The 22,288-nt window shown below is 42.5% G+C and overlaps 1 protein-coding gene and 1 long non-coding RNA gene across 2 annotated transcripts in view; one reads left to right on the plus strand and one right to left on the minus strand.

The window, feature by feature from the left end:
- Nucleotides 1-22,288, minus strand: part of LOC112552858 (uncharacterized) — a 150,853-nt gene that overhangs the window by 29,623 nt on the left and 98,942 nt on the right. The window contains exon 3 of the long non-coding RNA XR_016139540.1: nt 14,648-21,827. This is a non-coding gene — a long non-coding RNA (uncharacterized LOC112552858). The remainder of the gene's footprint in view (nt 1-14,647; nt 21,828-22,288) is intronic.
- Nucleotides 4,413-11,473, plus strand: LOC105430572 (toll-like receptor Tollo). Its single transcript, XM_011644191.2, has one exon. It carries the CDS (start codon nt 5,343-5,345, stop codon nt 9,321-9,323), a length of 3,981 nt encoding a protein of 1,326 aa, XP_011642493.2. The 5' UTR covers nt 4,413-5,342; the 3' UTR covers nt 9,324-11,473.

Below are 22,288 nucleotides of genomic sequence, written 5' to 3' on the forward strand. Positions count from 1 at the left end.
CACAAATTTACTATTTGCGAAAAATCACTTTGACCTCTTTTGCCATTTTGCCGCGGGACATTCTCTCGCAAATGCCACGCACGCGGGGAGTACGTAGTCGTAGGAGACGTACCTGCCCCGTCCAGGAACTCGCCATTGAGACGCCGACGTTATCCAGCTGCGGCTAAACACGGCCGACCGGTGCTCGGCGTTAACCGCCATCCGGGAGCGCGTTTATTCGCAGGCCTTCTTGCACGCCACATCGAGGACGATGAAACGAAACACACACAGGGGCGGTCTGCAGGCGGTCTTTCCAGCGCGAAAGCTCCGCCTGTGAGGCCTGCAGCCGGCCTGCATGCACGGTGCATGCACGAGAAACGTCAACTTCTTCGTGGCACCTACTTACCTCTTCGTCTGCCCGTCCATCCTGTCCGTCCGTACGTCTCGCACGTCGCCGTGCGCCGTTCGAGCTGGCCTTCTCGAACACGCGGCGCGCCCTTCGTCCGTATGCTAATGCCCGCGGCGTTTCGTGACGCGATACAGTTTTTCGTCGTTAATCTCGTCCCGACCTCCTACCTCCTACCTCAGAGAGCTTAGGCTTTTGTGAGTGAAAGTGCGGACGACCCGTCCACGGACCTTCCCGTGCGTCGACATCAAGCCCGCGGTTTCGTCGCGCCGCACAAACCTACGGGAGCGACCGATCGATTCCGTTCCGCCCGAAACGGCGAAATCTCTCTATGAACGATGTCGTCCGCGCTTTCCCGCGAAGGAAGATACGACTCTCTCTCTCTCTCGGTCGCGGATTCGATTATCGGTTTTACCGGACGTTCGTTCGCTACTCTTTCCGAATTCCCGTACATGTCCCGTACAAGGGGATTTGTCACCGGCGTTTCCTTTTGGCGCTATTTTCTTCCTCCGCTTTTCCACCCGGAAGGTCGGTGGCTGCGGCCGACTTGCGCGAGAGGGTGCTTCGGAAAAATCTTTAGAAATGCTCCGAAACGGAAAGTAGAGATTCGAACAAGCTGTCTTTTTATTTAGTCATCCATTTTCCAAGCGTCGCATGAATAAGGCAAAATATTTCCAGAGAGAAAAGTCTTTGTTCAAAATCTCAAATATTAAGCGGATTTGACAGATCTTGTTCTTACTTTTGGTTAAACATAACATTAGCTCTTCAAATTAATAACACTTTCTTATTTTAATATTGTTAATATTTATTTTTATACTGTTTAGCAAATTTTTTTTTCTTTCGGCAATAATACGGCGCCGCATTTTTAATCGGTCAGCCATAAAGAATAATGATTTATGTAGCAATCCATCTCGTCACTGAAATTCTTTTATAGGCGGACCTTTTTCGGAATACTACTTTTCAGTTATTTAACAACGATGCTTCATCCTTGTGAAACGGACTCGCGCGCGTGATACCAGGCAGCAGAAAAAAAAATACTTATTCAAATAAGAGAACAGACCAGTCAGAGTCTAGCCGCTCCTCACATGCGCTTGCATGGGACTAGCGCGGGCATAAATTTCAACAGATAGTACGCTGTTGGAACGAAGAAAGGATCTCTCCCTCACGGATTCCCTCACGAAACGAGCGGCTGCACGGTTATTTAGATCTTTCATTCTCTCGCGGACAACTCCGAAAGACTTCGCCGTCTATCGCCTATATTATTTCCCCGGTATTCCCATAGAAGAGAGAAAAAGAGTGGGCAAGAGGACGCATATAACTATGAATTTTTCTTTGCTCGCGCGTAGGTTCGCGCTGCATACACCCCTCCCCCCCCCCCCCGTAACGGGTTTATATATTTTAACGTTATTTCGCTTAGCGCGTTAAGTAAATAGATGTTGTTACTTTACCCAGGGCGCTCTAATCTCGCAAATTGTATTTTACCAAAAAAAAAAAAAAAAAAAAAGGAAGAAAGAGAAAAAGAGAGAAAAAAAGGTCGATATCCGGTATGTACCGCCCTACGCGACCGTGGCGCGGTTAAAGAGATTCAGATAACCCGGAAAGACCGCGGCCGGCCGGCGCTCACCGTGCCTTGGATCACGCTAAATGAAAAAATACGCACGTAAATAGGAGCGTGAGCGATACGCTTAATCGTCAGGGGGTGTGCCCCGTATACACTTAGTCACACTGATAAAGTATTCCAATTGCGACGCGAGGTGGTTTAGTCCTCGGCAGGAGTGACGGGGGGGGGAGAGGGGAGGGGAGGGGAATGATATCACGCTGACAAGCCGTAAATACATAATGAAGTGTGGAAACCCCGTATGTTTAAATCCATAAATGCCTCCATCCGTCATCCATGAGTACTCGCGCGCGATACGACTTCGAATTTATAATCCCGCGCGCTCGCCTAGTATACCCGTGTGATTCATCATCTCATACACTCTTGCCGCGACAGATGAGTAGCCGTCGCTCAGAATAAGTTCGAGGAAAAGTTAGACGTTAAGGGATATGCAATTAATATACCGTGCGCGCGGCAATATTAATCTTTTAATTATAACGATTTTCCTCTTTGGCACCTCGCATCAACGTACTGGATTTTTTAATCCGGATAAAATTGGAATATATATATATATATATATATATATATATACATATAAAATGAGATTTAATACATTTCAATCTAATATTGAAAACTAATTTCTCTCTAATTTCTCTTTATTGAGATTTATGGGATACTTTTGCTGAACGAGAAGAATACATTATTTATAGAATCAATGCCACATTTATCACGTTTGAAATATTATATCCTTTTAAAAACAGCTGGTTATTTTATAACTCTTTGCTAAAAATATTTAAAAATTCATGTAAAGATGTATGCGATGAATATTACAAAAGTAAAAAATTAAAATATTTAAAACATTCAAGAATTAACAAATATAAAAGTTGTACGAAATAAGCATTAAAATTAAATGTAAAAAAATTATTTAAAGAATCGGTGATTTCGCATTTGAATATTTAAATATATTCATAAATACGCAAAAATCACTAAAGATTTACACATGAATACAACACAACACAAATTTATGAAATAATTTTAATTTTGAACGCGAGGTTATTTATTTCTGTTAAAGAGCAATGATGTATGATTGCGACTGGTAATGAGTTGAATATATAGAGTGACATTGTAGGCATAACATCTTGTGATTTTATTTTCTCGTACTTTCGCAAATTTTGGAGTTGAAGTTCTTGAGCGTCTCTGGCGGTCACAACAGTTACACGACAACAAGTTGTTTGACAAATGTTTTCATTTGCCTGACTTTCCTTTATTTGTTTTGTTTGTCAACGCTCTTTGAACGACAAGGGAAAGTGATTCACAACTACTGAATTTCAACCAAAATATTTCAATCAAATTTCAATCATGATTATAAAATCTTATAAGACTTTAGAATTCAAGAATGATTTTTGAATGAAATATTTAAAATCTCCAGCTCGACAAAAAGATATCTATAATTTTTGAAAAACACAAAAATAAAATAATAGAAAATAATCAGCAAGCTATTGGAAAAACTTATATATATATATATATATATACACACACACATATATATGTATATACTTCAATACAGTCCATTACGTTATTTGAATTCTTTTTATGTTCTATAATATTTAATCTATAAAACAGGTAAAAAGCACTGCCTTCGTCTAAAAGCTTATTTCAGTACTCTAAATGCAGATGGCGTTAAAGGTTTCACCCATTTTTAGGGGCAGCTACTGGCACAAGTCCACGTACGAATAATATATATTTCTTTTTTTTAGAATATTACGAGAAATTACACAAAATTATTATCTTTAAAATAATTTTAGGTAAAACTTAATGGAAATGCAACAATAATTAAATACTAACTCTGTAGAATTAACCGATAACTATTCTAATTCAAATCCTATCTATCAAATCTATTAATTAATAAGCTTATCAAGCAAGTTTGATTCATCGAATTTAGTAAGCGAAGTTATCGATTATCCCACATATAACAATCTAATCATAACTGACATCCAAATACATGCAAGTGCAAGTCACGCATGCAAGTTCGTATGTCCAAACGCAAACTTGAAAATATCTATATCGAACGGATCCAAGTTTCCAAATTTTTCGCGGGAAATCCACTCACGTTCGCCACGAAAATGCAACAAATCCGTTTTCGGCATGCAACATTACGGCTGCCTTCAATACCCCTCTTGGGAATAGCCCAAAAACAGCCGGTTGAAAGTTCAAACCATGAAATGGCGAAGTAACAAATCATCGCGGCAGAAAAAGCGAAGTGTTTATCCTGTAAAAGTTCGCGGACAGGCGCCGTGGGACATCTCACTAGCCTATTAGACGACGTCGTGGACGTTACAAGGCGCCCGAGGGGCGCTCGAAGATTTCTCGCGCGAAGAAATGACGGAGAGAAAAAAATGTTCGTTCGGAAGAGAAGCCGCTTGATAAATGCGTGTGCCGGTGCCGGTCTAGGAAACCAGTTTAATGTTTACCTAGTAAGAAGAGAGCAGGAGAGAGAAGAGTAGAAGAAGGAAGAGAGAGGAAAGAAGAGTAAGCGTTGTCAGTCAGCTGGTTTGTTGCATCTTCGCGGCAGGCAGGCAGGCAGGCAGGCAGGCAGGCAGGCAAACAGGCAAGAAGGCAGGCAAGCAATACCGCCCGTGGTATTCAACGTTCGCCGAGGAAGCTCTCGCGAGCACCGTGTCTCTGTGTCTCTCGGTGCCGGTGTAGCACGTTGAGGGAAAATGGAAGGGATACATCCTGCTGATGGTGGGGGGCGACAACGACGGTGGTGGGAACGGTGGGTACGGAAAGAAGGGGAAGGCAGCCGCACGCTGCTAGTTAGGGCAGGGTATATACCGTGATCGTCGTTAGAACGTGAACTCTGTCTCGGAGTCAGTTGCACTCCGACCGCCGCGGTGGAATGTCGTTGTATCCCGGGTCGCGGTCGTTGTCACCCGGATTGTCGCACGTAATCATATCGTCGTTATCACGACAGTAGGATATCCGGGCCGCGTTCGTTGTGCCGATGATCGCTCCGCGTCTCACTCGTTGGGGATGAGCGATCGGTGCTCGGGCGATTCGCGCGAGCGGACGACGAGATCGAGGATCGTCGGTGCATCGGTGCCAGTGTGAATCGTGAACCGCGCCGACGGCGCGGAGGAATCGGCGGTAGAATCGGCTGTGTTGCGTCATATACAAATCAACGTGATTTTTTTTTGTTGCCCTCTACCTCGTGGCGTGGCGTGGCGTGGCGTGGCGTGGCGTGGCGTGGCGTGGAACGAGAGTGTAGAGTTAAAACACAGAGTGCCGTGGCCATGATTGCGTGACGGTACGACTAATCTCTCTCGAGCACCCGCGCGCGAGTATCTTCCAGCTACGGGAATGTCGTTCAGGATGGAAGCGAGTCATCGCGTAGCGTCGTGGTCGTGGGTCCTGCCGGCGATCATCATTCTGATGCTGGATCATTGTACGGTGCACGGGCGCAGCATCACGAGTCTATCGCAGGCTCCGAGCGGCTGCGAGTGGAGAAAGGAAGACGACGACGGAGAAAAGATTCTGGCATGTCAGGTCAGAACGATCGCGAACGTGCCCGACCTAATGGGAAATCTCTCGACGATACAAATAGATTCCGTAACGTCTCTAGGATTGGAATGTAGCGATGTGTTATTTTTCGAAAGCCAGCTCGACGGTCCGCACAGCTTCCTCTCGCCGTTGCCGCGTCTCACGAAGCTGCGCGTCGATTATTGCAAAATCCGATACCTGCCAGGCGGCATATTCACCCCGGTACATAATCTTCGCAGTCTGTCCCTGCGAACCCATAACAGCGATTGGTCGACCATGACGCTGGAGCTTCATCGTGACGCGCTTCGCAGTCTGACGAATCTGCAACATCTCGATCTTTCCGACAACAACCTTTGGACATTGCCGTCGGAACTGTTCTGTCCGGTGCAGAATCTCGTGAGTTTGAATCTAACGCGCAACAAGTTACAAGACATTGTGTCTCTGGGCTACGCCGATTGGGTCGAGGCCTGCACGCCGAATCTCGAGATACTCGACATCAGTAATAACGACCTCAGTGCCTTGCCCGACGACGCGCTTAGTAACTTGCACAGCCTGATCGTGCTGAAGGTACAGGATAACGTGATCGCCTCCGTGGGCGACAACGCTCTGACCGGCCTCACGTCCCTGCGAATCCTCAACATGTCTAGCAATAGACTCGTCGCACTGCCGCCCGAACTGTTTTCCAAAACGAGAGAGCTAAGAGAGCTAATACTCAGCAATAATTCCCTCACGGTGCTCGCTCCTGGGTTGCTGGACAGCCTCGAGGAACTTCAGGAGTTGGATCTGAGCAGTAACGAGCTGACGAGCCTTTGGGTGAAGAGGGACACCTTCTCGCAACTCAACCGTCTCGTTGTCCTCGATTTGTCTTTCAACGCCTTGACTAGGATCGACGCATTTATCTTTAAAGGTCTGGACAGCCTGCAGATCCTGAAGCTTGAGCACAACAATATCGATACGCTCGCCGACGGCTGCTTTGCCTCGCTCACCAGCCTGCATTCCTTAACGCTTTCGCACAACAGGATCGCCAGATTCGAGCCGGTGCACACAATCGGTCTCAACGCGCTCGGGCAACTCTTTCTGGATAGCAACAGACTACGCGTCCTGCACAGGCATGTGTTCACCAATCTCACGAGCCTCCAAGATCTCTCTCTGAGCGGAAACGCTCTAACGGAAGTCCCTTACGCGGTTCGCGTCCTACATTCGCTCAAAACTCTCGATCTGGGCAATAATCAAATGTCGAGAATCGATAATGACTCGTTCGCAGGCTTGAACGAGGTCTACGGATTACGTTTGGTGGACAACAAGTTGGAAAATGTGTCGCGCGAAGCATTTGCCACCTTGCCAGCGTTACAAGTGCTCAATCTAGCGAACAATTTCATTCGTCATGTTGAACAGAGTGCTTTCTCGAATAATCCGGTATTACGAGTTATAAGACTGGATGGAAATCAATTGACGGATATACGAGGCGCCTTTACAAGCCTCTCGACTCTCGTTTGGCTAAACGTGTCCGATAATAAGTTGCTGTGGTTCGACTACAGCTACCTTCCATCCAGCATAGAATGGTTGGACATACATGCCAATCAAATAACCGAGCTGAGGAATTATTATCAGATACACAACAGTCTGCGAATAAAGATGCTGGACGCCAGCTATAATCTTCTCACCACCATCAAGGATTTTAACGTGCCGGACAGCGTGGAGATGCTGTTTCTGAACAACAACAAGATACAAAGCATCGCGGCCGGCACGTTCTCGCAAAAGCCGAATCTGGAGAAGGTGGTGCTCTACGGCAACGAGATCAGGCAACTGGAGATCGCTGCCTTCGGTCTGCAATCGGTTCCGGATGATAGAGAACTTCCCGCGTTTTACATCGGAGACAATCCTATTCGCTGTGACTGCACCATGGAGTGGTTGCCGCGGATTAACGAGATGGCACGGCTACGTCAGTATCCGCGCGTTATGGATCTCGACACCGTCACGTGCGACATGGTACACGCTCGCGCCACGCCGCGGCGTTCTCTACTGTCCTTGAAGTCGAAAGACTTTCTCTGCCGATACGAAACGCACTGCTTCGCTCTCTGTCATTGCTGCGACTTCGACGCCTGTGATTGCGAGATGACCTGCCCCGACAATTGTTCATGTTATCACGATCACAGTTGGTCCAGCAACGTCGTCGACTGCTCCAACGCTGGATACAAGCATGTACCGGAGCGAATACCCATGGACGCGACGGAGATTTATCTGGACGGTAATGAGCTCGGTGATCTGAGCAGTCATGTTTTTATAGGCAAACGTCGCCTGGAAGTGCTGTATCTGAACAACAGTGGCATCGTTGCGATACACAATCGCACGTTCAACGGTGTCGGTGCCTTACGCGTTCTCCATCTCGAGGATAACGCGCTGCGAGAATTGCGGGGCTTCGAGTTCGATCAACTGGAGCGCATGTCGGAATTGTATCTGGATCACAATGCGATCGCCACCGTGGGCAATACGACCTTCAAGAAGATGCGAAATCTCGAAGTGCTGCGACTGGACAGCAATCGTATCATTGATTTCCGACCGTGGGAGGCCCTGCCGAGCGTTGGTGACGGTACCAGGGTCGCGTTGGAAGGCAACGCGTGGAGCTGCGAGTGTGGGAACGCTGCCAGATTGCGCGCCTGGCTGGGAGAGCATCGCGGCGACCCGGAGAAGATGTACTGCCGCGACGGCGTCGAGACTCTTGCCCAGGCAATGGAGCGATGCGGTGATCCATCCACGGAAGCCGTGAGCCGCGGTATCCAGGAAATTCCGCTGCTAGGTAGTAACTTTGTGCCTCTGCTCGCCGGCGCTCTGGTTGCTGTGATCGCAATCTGTCTCTTTGTCGCTCTGGCCTTCGTTTTCCGTCAGGATGTGCGACTTTGGGCTCACGCACGGTACGGTCTGCGACTCGGCAAGATGGCGGCGCCGCCCGACGAGGAGAGAGATAGATTGTACGATGGTTACATTATCTATAGTGAACGTGACGAAGATTTCGTCTCCAGATTCCTCGCGGCTGAACTAGAGCAGGCTGGTCTAGCTCTCTGCCTACATTGGCGCGACTTGCCGCCGGCTAGGCCGCAGGAAGCGTTACCGCCTGCCGCCGCTTCCGCGAGACGCATCGTGATAATCTTCTCGCCGGTGTTCCTCGCAAACGAATGGCAGCACGCGGAGTTTCGTGCCGCTCTAAGAACCGCGTTGGAGAACATCAGGCCAACTTCACGGAAACGTCGAGTGGTGGTGCTACTCGCTACCGAGACGCCGACCCGAGATCCGGAGTTACAACTGCTGCTGCAAACGTGCACAGTAGTGATCTGGGGCGAAAAGAGATTCTGGGAAAAACTGAGGTTCGCCATGCCGGACTCGGTCGACAAGCGGCGCGACAGCAAGAAGGTCAATGACCGCAATCGCACGCCGACGCGATACACCGCGGCGCCGTCCGCCGCCGTGGACGTGTGGACCAAGCCTAATGGCGTTTTGGTCGCACCGGTGCACCACGCACCCACGCCAACACCCACGCAATCTACCTACGTCAGCTCGGCGTCCAGCCGCACCGAGGACGAGGACAGCGGCGCGGAGCATCAGCATCATCAGCATCATCCACATCACCCGCATCAGCACGGTTACAGCGCGCTGCACGCCGGTAACGGCCGTCCGGCCAGTCTGTCCTCGAGAGGCAGTCATCTCTACAGCACCATACCGGAACCGCCGGTGGTGCCTACCGCGCCACCCGGGGAGGCCCTCGCTCCTGCACATCCAGGCAATCCGCGTACTTACTTCGTCTAGCGCAAAAGGGCGGCGATCGTGCTTCGATCCGGCAGGAGATAGACCGACTCTCCTCCCCCCCCCTTTTTTCTTTCGGTCTTCGTCTCGCTTCCGGTATACCCGCTGGGGCACGATCGTCCAGCCGTATTTAGCGACGTTTCTCGTCGAGAGAGAGAGAGAGAGAGATCGAGATGTAAAAAGATTCCTTCGCTTCAGGACGACTGCGGTTACACTTGTACAGTATTTCCCCTAGTACTCGCGATGTATCGACCGTCACCCCGACTGAGGCGCTTTAGCTCTTCCACTTGGGGTCGATCGCCCCGAATGAACCACTCGGCCGCGAACATGATCGGTTCGCAACACGCGCGCATAATATTATATACGTACGAAATCGATTCGATGCCTTGTGCTTATTATCAATGTACGACGATAGATTTAACGGCTTAACTTTTTCTTTTTTCAAACTACTTGGGATATGACGCGCGCGATCGTCATTCTTCGTTCTTCGTTTTTCGGTATCTCTTTCTCACATCGTTGCGCAATGTTCTTCCAAATCACGACCAAATACTTACCGTTTCGAATCTCACGGAACGTAGGTTCCGAGGGTCGCTTTCCCCTCGTATAGATCTTGTAAATAATAGCGCAATCGCGGTGAGAATTTAGATTTTTTGCGCTTCGATTTAGCTAGCGAGACATCGCGTGAGATATAATTAAGAATCGACATTAATTTACCTGTATGTATATGTACGTATACATCGTGTGCTCTATAATTTCTTGCGAATCTCCTTCGCGCGTCTCTACGTCAATTAATTTATTCCCCACGCGAAATCATGATGAATCATCAAGGCCCAAATCTGGGTCGCAGTTAAAAGTAGCTGAGCGAATTTTACCGATTGTTTCATTACAGATGAATAGATCTTCAATTTAAATGTTTTGCCATTTGATCCCTTTCGCATATGAGTCCTTTGATTTAGAGTCGTCCTGTTTCGATTTACATTAATTGTCATAACCGTCAGTAAATTCGCCAATATTTGTGATCTGGATATGTATGATAAACGGTGAATAATGATGATAATGGCAATAGCCAAATGTAGTACAGATGTTATGATGCACAACGCGATTACTTTACGCGAATATTAATTAAATTGTATCGGTAATTTTTGTCTTTGACAACGAGCAGCAATTGTAACGATAGCTGTAACGATATTAGAAAAGATGTAAGAGAGAAAGAGAGAGTATAAAATCTTTATAAATATTTATTTTAAATACGCTTGGATGGAGGCATTTATTTTATATTGTATATACGTGATACTTTGTTATTTTATTAGCGATGTAACCGTATTATGCATTTGACAACTTAATTGGGAATATTTATATTTTTTTTTTTTTTCGATGCTCAAATAACGCTGTTCGACAGAAGTAAATTGACACGTACATATAAATATTGTACTCTATTGTTTTTTTCGTTTATCTGTTTGATTTTGAGTAGGCATCGAAATGTCAAAAAAGCCATTATCACGTAGTAAACTTCGACCCATGATAAACATATGCGTGAACGTATATTTGTAATTTTCGTAATTATTTCCAATAAGACGGCTAAAGTGTAGATAGTATAAATATATTTTCTTTTGTATTACAATTCAAAAAATCTTAAGATAAAGTTCCTCGCGCATCTGACACTTCTTTGGGACCCGAGACGCGCCATCTTTCTTTGCCATTCCTGTCGTTTGTTCGTCAATCACTCGCGATGAAGTGGATAACGAATCATCAAGTGTTAAATGACAGAAAGAAAAAGACAGACGTCTCGCGAGAGCTTGTTCCTAAAGATTCACGACTGTCTTGGTGAAGTAATGGTCGCATAACGCTTATTAGTCCGTAAGTAAACTCTTTGTAAATATTGTATCTAATTTTGTAAATATACTCATGCACATTTCCGAGCACACCGAAGACCAGCACACTGCTGGAATATTACTGGTCGTGGATACGTCTTAGCTATAATTGCGCGTTTAGGACTGTATAATTCTAATTGTATTGTATTGTATTGTAAATACGCTCATCGAATCACGCATTATATATTCACAATCTGTTAAATACGTATTAAATTAATTGCCACTTTCCATTTCAGCAAAGAACCATGAAAATAAACACGTTTGTTTTATAAAAAAGAACAATACAGATCAATCGCGTTCAATCAATCCTACAAAATTCCCGTTTCAAATGTAAAATTGCAAAGTAAGCGATTTTACTAACGTGTATAACAATTACGTGAAAACATGTAATTAATATACAGATTATTTGTTTCCGATCTTTTTCACAGTTAATATTATCGTTATTATAAATACGAGAGGAAAATTCTTATTTTGAAGAAATGTGTATCATAATATTTATAATGGTTCGATGTAACGGTTCGATAATCGATATCTTCAATAAATTGAAACGTTTTCGAGCAGTCGATGATAATCGAATTTACATTGCAGGCACATGTTATGTAGATTTGGTATTCTATTATAATATGCCAATGTTGGATACACAAGCGGCAACATGTAAGTTCCATGTTCTCGGATATATCATATATTAGCCCGATGGATTTGCGTTCTGGGCCGCTTGTAGCACGACTAACGACTTTGGTTTATTTCCCAAAAAAACAGGGAGTAATTCTCTCTCGCTGCAAGCGACTTCGCCGTGCCCCTGGTAGGTAAAATACGTGCCGCTGCACTTTTTGATTATTTCTCAGATTTGCGATTGCGGTCAAGTTGAGTAACGACGACAGTAATTCGAGAGGAAGGCAAAAAAAAAAAAGAAAAAGGAAGGGAAAGAAAGACAAAGTACGGCGCGGAATAATTTATCGCGTAATTCCTATCGCGTAGAAAACGGGAACGCCGCCGGCGCGGCGACGACGGTGGTGTACATGGGAATGAAACGTTAAGGGTCGGCGATACATACGTCATGCAATTTGGATTATGACGCTCGAGACAGGAGCTAAAACGGAAGAGATTATAAAGCAAACATATTTACATTTTTTACACGAGTCTTACAGACACATGTAAACAGGTGCTCAGGGCATATATATATAAGCGAGCTCAATTATGAACTCAATCACTTCAATCGGATACAATATTATTATACTTATCATATTATCATCGGTAACTTTAATAATGTATACAACAATTTATTTAGCTTACACATTTTAATCGTATATCGCGATAAGACGATTAAAATAGACGATTGCGATAAAGGTACGTTTGTAACACACTTTCGAAATTCGTTTTATCAAACTAAAATCAAAAGTTGATCGAAAAGTTACTCGAGTAAACTGATCGAGTGTGCCTTCTGACTTCTCACTTCTGGCGTCGTAAATCAAGATTCACGCAGAAATGGGTATCGCCGACCCTTAAATATAGTGCGTACGCGTCGGGAACAGCGGTGGTTCGCCAATCGCACGAATCTTTCCACGGGGCAGTCGTGATAACGGCGGCGACGCCCCCCGTTTCCCCCCCGGGAGCGCCGCCGCGGTCCTCCACTCCGAGAGAGTTTATATATTTCGGCGGTGAGAAATATTAACAACGTCCCCGAGTGTTATCGCCCCCGTGCGCGGCCGGGAAAAAGTGTGTTCGCGATTTCCCCCGGCTTTATCCGGGCCCGCATTACCGCTCCAGGTCACGCGCTTAAACAGAGATTCGGCGACGGTAAGTTAGGATTCTTCCGTCGGGGGCACTGCGAATTGCCTCTTTAAGAAGAAAAAAAAAAAAAAAAAAAGAAGAAGGAGGCCGAACCGGCACGAGCTCGCTCGCACGTTTCGCGCGTGCCGCGTTTCCAGCGTTATGTAATAACGTTATCGGAGACGCATGCGGCGCGCAGCCGGTCGGTTAGAATACGGTAAAGTGGGGGCGGGCGGTGTGGTGCGCGTGGGGCCAACCACACGTACTCCACACGGGTTTCAAATATTTGAATGCCCGTGGGCCACGAAATGCCAGAAAAGAGCCGTACCGTGGCTAATGACATTACGACTTTAGGATGCTCTCGGGCAAATTACATTTGCCAGGCGGGCAGGTGGACGGTCAACAAACCTGCGCCGTTTGGGGTGGAACGACGGTGGAAAACACGGGTATAATGATATGATTCGTTGATATCGAGTGAAATTGCGGCGAAGCGCGTAGATACGTTTAATAATTAAAGTACGCGGCACGCTAAGTGGATCGATAATTAAGCGCTCCACACCGCGGGCTCCTCTTCAAGCTTATGATATTTTACCTTACGTTTCGACGGTTTACGAGTGTCGTTTTAACGGAATTAGAACGCGCCGTTCATCCCGGCGCGAATCTATCGCGAAATACGCTATACAATTTTTCGGAAGACAAGGGATATTTTTTTTTTTTTTTAAGAGAGCTGTTCGGAGCAACGGATGTTTTTTAATAATTACATCTCCATTATCCTGAAATATTTCGTCGAGTTTTCTCGTGACGACAAAAACGTGGGTCCCGCTCGTTTCTCTCTCTCGTAGAGAAGTTTCCCCGCTTTATTCATAAGCGCCGTATCACGTTTGTTTTTAGTCGTCGCGAGTTCGAATTAAGAGACGCCACGTGCGCGTCGGAATGAAATGCCCGGCGCACCTGCGACAAATCGCTGATGTTGCCCGCTCGTACACCCAAAATAATTGCTGCATCGAATTGCTACGTAGTTGATCCGACGGTCTTTACGGCGCGAGATCGATGCTCATGTGCTTCTCGCTCGTCCGTGATCCAGAAGCCTCGATGCGGTCAGCACCGTCAGGAAGACTAAATGAAAGAATAACGATACATTTGGGGAATGGAGCGGAAATGCGACAGGAAATTAAGCTGCTAAATCACTCTAATTGCTCGAACTTTTTGACAGTCAGTTTTGAAGTCGCTTTAAAGTCGCTCATTAACGTATATAAGATGAATTCATTAGGACGCGGACGCGGAGAAACATGGTTTGAAAATCTTTAGATTGTGAATGCAGCCACGGGCCACGCCTTAAGTTATCCCACGATTTTATTCAAGTTTTATGCAACAATAATCTGGCGCGTTGTTTATTATACAGTATCAGCATTTTAAATGATGAAAAAATTAGTTTTTCTTCTCTTTTTCTTATACATTGTTACGTAGAATGATATGTGGAAAAGAAAAGTGTCACTAAAATTTAATTAATATCAAAAATTAACTTTCCCGTATCTTTTTATGTGTATAAGAAACTTTATGCTTTGTCGCACGACATTCCTTATATCTTTCTACGTGTGTACAAGAAACTTTATCATACAAGTCCCTGTCATCTTTAGAGTTACATCTTGGATAATTCTTGGTAGTAATAATTAAAAACTAACTTACGACACAATATACGATAAGATCATGCTTCTCAAGCACCTCAGTACTTCCGTTCTTAGTAAGAAATAACTCGCTTCTCAGCTTCGTATCTCCTTGATATACGTATTCATATGCTGAATCGCGCATTTTCGTGCGCACGAATGTGTGGTTTGCGCGCAGAAATGCTCTAGTCATTTTGGTATGCGGCTTAACGTGTGGGCAGCTCCTCGTCTGAGCACGAATGAATATGATCCACCACTTGTCAGTTTATCAAAAAGATTTGTGTGCTGAGCAGTTCTCCGCGTGTGAACGAGTCTCATGCTGCTGTATTTGCCCTGCGCATAAATATGAATCTGCTTAGTGATTATTAATTGTGATACAGTAGACAAACGATTAGATTTTTTCTTTCTTGTAAACAACTTCTTTTCGACGACGGTCGATAAGAAATTTGATAAGAAGGTTGCTAAGAAATTTAAATCTTTTTCGATATTTTGTTTTGTTTAGCGTCTAATCATTTTAATTTATCGTTTTTTAATTTTAATTTTTGGAAATATATGTCGGATCGAACACTGAACGGTGTCGAAAAGAATAAAATCCGATTTAATAAAGTGTCTTTTATTCTTGCTTTTAAATACACGTCTTTACTCGCCGGTGTCCGTCGGTCGAATCTCTCGTCCGTTATTCCATATCGGTTCTCTATACTTTTCTCCTTCGAGATTCTTCTTAAAAAATAAATTCTTAATTCTTAATTCTTAATAACAAGTACCGAAGGAGAACCAGTTTGCTGCTATTGTTTGTCTCTTTTGTCTCGAGTCGTTAAACGTTTCAAATTATGTTACAAAGAAAATACAATTGTGAAATATATGATTAATACAAAAAGAAATTATTACAAAGGAATATAGAAAATACATAAGTCTATTCTGTTGAGCTGATTCGGATGTCAATGCATGCAACGATATAATCGCCACAAATTTATGTTTTTTTTTTGTTTTTTTTTTCTTACGTAAGCTATTGTGCGCAACAATATGTACATATATGACGTACGTTATTTCTTCCACATGGCTTCCACAGCGAATTACTATGATCGAGCGGAGCACCGTTTTAGGCGTCGTAAAAATGCTCAAGTACGCGCCTTACCGGTTTCACCTTTTTTACATCCTCCTCGACGGACGAACAAGCGGAGGCGCCGGTGCATCAATCAGCCCTCGAAGGAAGAGCCGCTAATTGCACCATCCACTATATCTTGATCAAACGAACGTGGGGCGTTGGAATTAATTAGAACGATGACGTGCTTGCTCATGACGAGCCAATGTAGCGTTCGGTCGCGATAGAAGTTGTCGATTCGGTTGTACGAGGTAGATATCCTATCTTAAGTGAGTAGTTTCCCTCGCATCGGCATCAAAAAGGAGGAACGCTGGCCGGCAGATAAAACGAGCAAATTACCTCACTGACCGTCCGGGCCTATCGCTCGGAACGACAGTCCTTCTTGACAGTTAGTGTGATTCCAAAATAAATTCGCCGGATATCGCCGCGGCGCGATAAGTAATTTTTTTGTCGAGCGCACTTCACGACACCGGCTAATTCTTAATCGGGAAAAAGAATATATTTCTCATCCCGACGGGTAATATTTCGATAATAATTGCGGTTGCTCCCGAAGCGCAAAAGGAAAAGATACATCAACGTGTCGAAAATTGCGGATCGGATACATTTACACGAATTAAAAATATTCAAATTTTTCTCGTTTACATATAATTATCTGTACGTAAATTAATGAACCACTCGTCAGAAATAATAACGAGCTGGCCCTGGCAAAAGTATGGTCGTCAGTTTAAGATTAATTACGCGTACATCAACGGCAACGCGACAATTGCCGGCAAATCGACTTCTTGTTCCGAAAGTCTATTACGTTCTTGCGATACTTTTTGGCGGTACGACCCCCAGCCGGCTACAAACTGTTCGCATAGATAATATTCGATGATTTATCGCGTTACGCCGATATCTAGCGAGGGAGATAGAGGGACCGTGGATAGGAGGGAGAGAGAGAGAAAGAAAGAGAGAAAGTCATCGCTCGTTAAAGATACGCAACGCTGCAAAATAACATCGACGGATGATAATCAAGCAAAAAGTAAATAATAATGTCGCGAATGCAAATCCTCGCTTTGATTAAAAAATATAAATGAGCCCGTCTACGCCGCGAACCTGTGTCAATTTCTGTGGCAATTACACCGCCGGGAGATCTCCCGGCCATGCCGATTTCCGACAGTCATCGTCGCATCACGCTACGTCGGAATCACGAGTTATTCCGTATTAAGTGTCCATTCCATGACCCTCGTTTCCCTTCCCATCAATTCACTTCTCCTTCCTCCATCTCGTCCTCGTCTTCCTTTCCGTCTCTCTTCCGCGCACATCTACCTTATTTGGGCTGATTGCACCACAACGGCCATCAAGCGCCGAAACCTGGCACGACTCCGTCACTTCCCAATCCTGACAGGACGAAGAAGTACATTGTAAGAGCCGCCAAAAAGAGGATCTTATCGCACGGTATCGTGTTTTCGGAGAAGAGGGGCGTAACGCAACGTTTCTCGTATGTCGTAACGCGCATCTCGTGCCCACGGAGTTGCCCCGCGGCGAACATCGAAATTTTCTATAATTATTGATAGCACCGATAATATTCCGACACAACATTGCTGACGTGGCAACTAGAGTTCTCTTGTTATTACGCGATAAAATCCACAGACGGTCTCACATATATTAAACAGATTAAAAGAGATTCACACAATTAAGAACTTTTCATTAAAAAGAGTCACAAATATTTATATTTTTGAGAAGTTAATTTTTCATTGCGACAAAGCCTCATATCAAAGCTAATATATATATCAAAGAGATCTATTTATAGACATTTATGAAATAAAGTAGTTTTAAATACTATTCTTTTCCAATTTTTTTCAAGTGTATATGAGTAAAATGTTAAGAAGACAAATTATATCTTTTATAATATAGATTTTTGATAATTATAAATTTATGTTCAGCTTTTGATTACTTGAATCGGTTTATACGTATTATGCAATATCTTTTTTTATTTAACATATAAAATTATTAGTATAATTCAAATTCACAGATGTAAGTAACACAAAGATACGAGGTAAACAACCTTTTATAAAAATAAATCTCAATAATAAGAACAATGAGTGAAAAATCAATACTGAAACATAAACAAACAATAAATAATGATAATTCTATAATCATATCTGTGCTGCCAATAGAATGCTCGTAATAAAATTAAGCGGCTACGTAAATTAATATGCTTTTTAAATAATAATAATAAATGGCATGTTTAAAATTAAAGTTATGAGACAAACATTAACTTCAGCTTAAAATTAGTATGATCGTCACGTTATATAAAGGACGTTTATTAAAATTGCATCACGATTTTGTTATAAATGGTTCCTTAAATTCAGTAAGACCGGGCGATTAGGCACAACGAAAATCGGATGAGCCGCGTGGTAATGCCGCAAAATTATATGTTAGTGTATATACGTAGCAACGTAAGTAGGGTATCTATATGGTGCCTTAATAGAGATGAGTGACGACGCTTAATTAGTATTAGCTTAAAAGATACCTCGTACTGCCCATATACGAGTGCGTTAACCGTAAGTACTGACAATAAATGTCCCGGGGAATTTAGTTGTCAGAGATAAAGGATGCTAATGGCGCAAGCGCGCAACATTTATGCAGGCAATGATATCAACCGAGTGTTCCGAGTGGTTTATTATTATGGCGCGTTCGTATTGCACTTTCTGCCGTTAAAATGCGCGGCAGCTGGAAAAAAAAAATAAAACAGCGAATTTTCCCGGCGCTTTGCAGGTGCCATTCACTTTTCCGCTGGAAAATTTATGAGCGGCTAACTAATAGCACTCTGAAAATCAGACATGACGTTTAATTAAAAGTGCAAATATCACCGCGGTACGATATCGTCGGATATAAATTCTAGAAATTGCTGGCTACGATTTGGTCAATACTCATACGACAACTAATTTAATTATACACACAACTTTAAAACGGACACGGTATAACAATCTTTATTATGACATAAACATAGCCAATCTACGAAAACGGTATAATGGACATTTTCCGATTTATTTGCCGCATTAATGTTATTTTGCCAATACGTATTGGTAAATAACGATTATTGAACTATGGTGAGACGCCAGAAAATCGACAAAACGTCGTTCACAAGGCAGTCACGAACAGTACTATGTGAGTTGCACTGGAGCATAATTTTACGAGATCGTCAGCATCCTGTACAAAGGCTCGCGTTGCACAGCGGAACGTGACGGCGACGCTTAATTCGCGAGAAAAGAAAGGAAAGAAATCTCTAGTCCGTCGTCTTTGGACGTATTTCAGTCAAGTATACTCCTGGAAGTATCGTCGGGGAGGCATCGCGTCAATTGGGGAAGACAAAGGGCGCAAGGGGTAAATCGAAGGTGAAGGACCGACGGGATGTTCTCTGAATAAAACGGTCCATTTGCCAAAGGCTAAGGGTAAGGGCACGGACGAAGGGTAAATATGCAAGAGCCCTCGTGCTTCCGGATAGAATTGACAGAAGAGAGAGAGAGAGAGAGAGAGAGAGAGAGAGAGAGAGAGAGAGAGAGAGAGAGAGAAGACAGAAAGAAAGAAGAGCGGAGTTGGAACGTGGTGAAACTTACTTTCGAGGCTTATAGCTCTTCTCGCGGTTGTATTATTGCAGATAGCCTTGACTTCCAGAAATATATTACCGAAAATATTATATTGTTCAAAATTACTGGGGATGCGTCAAATTTCATTTTTGGCATTCAAATATTTAACGCGAATAATGTTATTTTTATTAACTACGCTGTAAGTTCGTATTTCGAAGTCAAGTTAGTATAAATTTAAAGAGTTTGACATTTTTCGAGTAATCTCGTTTATTATAAGAGAAGCATAATTTTATTATTATACAATATTCTATTATGCAATATTTATTTATTTTTAGTTTATTTATTTATTTTTAGCTAAAATAAAATTTTATATTAAAAAAAAGATTAGAAAAATGATATTTTATGTTACTTTATCTTACAATTGCTATTCTTGAAAAGTAATTTTCTTAAATATACAAAAAAAAATTCTTAAATATACAAATATACAAAGCTATTTAAATTTAATTTATAAATTTTACAAGTTTTTCTTGAAATTTCTTAAATTCCAAATATCTTTGTTTTTTTTAATTAATTTTTTTTAATTAATAAAGTCTCATTCTCGTTACAATCAATTACAGTCAATATGATTTCATGATATAACAGCTTAATATTTGTTAAATTTATATTTGTATATAATTAAATTATTGATATAACAATAAATTTTCTATTCAAAAAATCCGCATAAAAAATTCCTGAGAAAGATTTTATTTCTATATCTTCATAAAATACATTATTAATTATTACTTACATCATGGTCGATAGTTGCAGATAAATATGTATACATTATTGTTGAAGAGCAACAGTTTATTACAAATATATTGATTGCAATGTATTGTAGAATGAACGAGCACAGAAAGTCTGAGTCATCACTGGATTTTGATTAAAGCTTTATTAATATGTGTATGAAAAGCAGAATTTCAATTTTGAATGTTAGATTAGATGAATATAATATTACACAATACGTGGAATTTTATGTTTAGTTCGCGTTTTATTTATAATATATCACAGTCTTTCCGAATGTGACCTCAACATTGACTTTGAATCATGTATTACTGGTGAGTTGGATATCGAAATTGCTACTTTCGATCCAAAATTATATCAGTGACAATGTGCATGGAAAAAAGTACCACAATTCTCAAAAAACAACATTCGAGCATTGTACTGGACGATATAAAACGTTTTTCTATGGCCGTTCGTGTAGAATCATATACAGGCTTGTTAGATATTTTTTTCCATAGAGAGGATGGAATTCGATTTCGTGCGAGTTGGAAATCCGTGAATTGTCCGCAATTTTAAACGAATCATGACAATTTGTTCCGTCCATAAAAAGATGAAAATTTTTTTATCGTGATATTTTTCAACGAGCATAAGCAGAGATTGGAGCTAAATTAAAGCAAAACGAAAAATTAAACCGTTAAGAATTGAAGTTAACGTTCTCGCACATGAGAATTTAGCGTGTAATATTCTGGATTTCTCACGAGTGAGGCAAATCTCGTGGAAAGCACGTGCGAAGGGAATACTTTCCTAATCATTCTGAAAAAGTCTGACCCGGTAATGAAACGAAGGCTGGATGGTATTTGGACCACCCTCGATTGAGACACGTGTCCTTCATTTCCGTTATATACATCAGACTATTATAAGAGAAGCATAGTTTTTAAAAGAACGAAAGAGAGAGAGAGAGAGAGAGAGAGAGAGAGAGAGAGAGAGAGAGAGAGAGAGAGAGAGAGGGAAATATCTGAAATCAATATATTCTAAAAATAGTACTAGTTTGAAATATAATAGTTAAATTTAAAATTTACAGATATCCCGCAACATTTCCATCAAAAATATCTATTATTCAATTTTCATATATATTTTAATTTTATCTCGTTTAATCTTATTACTTTGAATCTTATATTATTACATTTGCGATTCGTGTCTCAAAATTGGAAAGATTAAAAAGATCCTTTGTGTATTTTTTTTTTTTTTTTTTTTTTTTAATACAATAATAACCGTACGCGTGAAAAGAAGAGATTACGTTCAGGGATCGAGAGTGCGAGCCGCTTCTTCGCAGTTGCATTTTCCGTGCGCGAGTACCATAGGCCTCACGGAATTAGATCTATTCAGACGGTCGTCGACAGAGGCAGTCGGTGTATCCACTCGAGTAGAATCCCAGGCCAAGCCGAAAAGCCGGGTGGCGCGCAGTCCCCCATAGCCCGTGTCTAATCCCTTCGTCTCGCCCGCTCACGAAGCATCTCCCATGAAGGCTGTCCTCTTGCCTGATCATCCCAGGTCGCAGGAACCACCGTCCATCGGTCGCGGATCGTAGACCGCCTCGATCGCTCGACTTCGACGATTGCCAATTCCTTATATTGAACGCTGAGAAATCACGCCGCCGACAAAAAGCCCGCGCAGCTGCTGATTTCATTGACGATCATCCGCCGAGCCGGTCAGACGTGCTCGAATAAAACGCCAAAATAAACGCCGAAAGTCGTCGGGATGAATCTGCCCTGTAACAAAATGTTTAATCATCGGAAATCCGGGTTATCTTATTTGTCACACATTAATGTAAATTAATTAATTTCTGGCGTAATACTGATGTGTATAAATGTAAATCAGTTCTGACATTTGTTAAAGTTAACTCTATTTAACCATTATAAATGTGATTACAAAAAAATAATTGAGCGGACAAACGGAAGAAATAAAAATTTTTAATATCAAGTTTTAAAATTTGAAATAGGTAGAGATAAAAATAAGTAGAGAGAAAAAGAACAAATTATTATCTCAAAGGCGATTTATTTATAGCCTTAAATTTAGAGGTATTGGAATACTTTTAAAATACTTTTAAAATACTTTTAAAAAGTTAGAGAATATTTTTATAATATTATTTATTTTACCCTTTTATACAGAATCATAATTTTACTTGCTAAGAACGTTTTAACAAGATTAAATTTGATTTCGTAATCGAGTT

The sequence above is a fragment of the Pogonomyrmex barbatus genome, unplaced genomic scaffold, assembly GCF_055798465.1.
Source record: "Pogonomyrmex barbatus isolate J1 unplaced genomic scaffold, ASM5579846v1 scaffold22, whole genome shotgun sequence".
Classification (NCBI taxonomy): Eukaryota; Metazoa; Arthropoda; class Insecta; order Hymenoptera; family Formicidae; genus Pogonomyrmex; species Pogonomyrmex barbatus.

Coding starts and splice junctions, on each gene's coding strand:
- LOC105430572 (XM_011644191.2), top strand. CDS start 5,343: ATGTCGTTCAGGATGGAAGCGAGTCATCGCGTAGCGTCGTGGTCGTGG.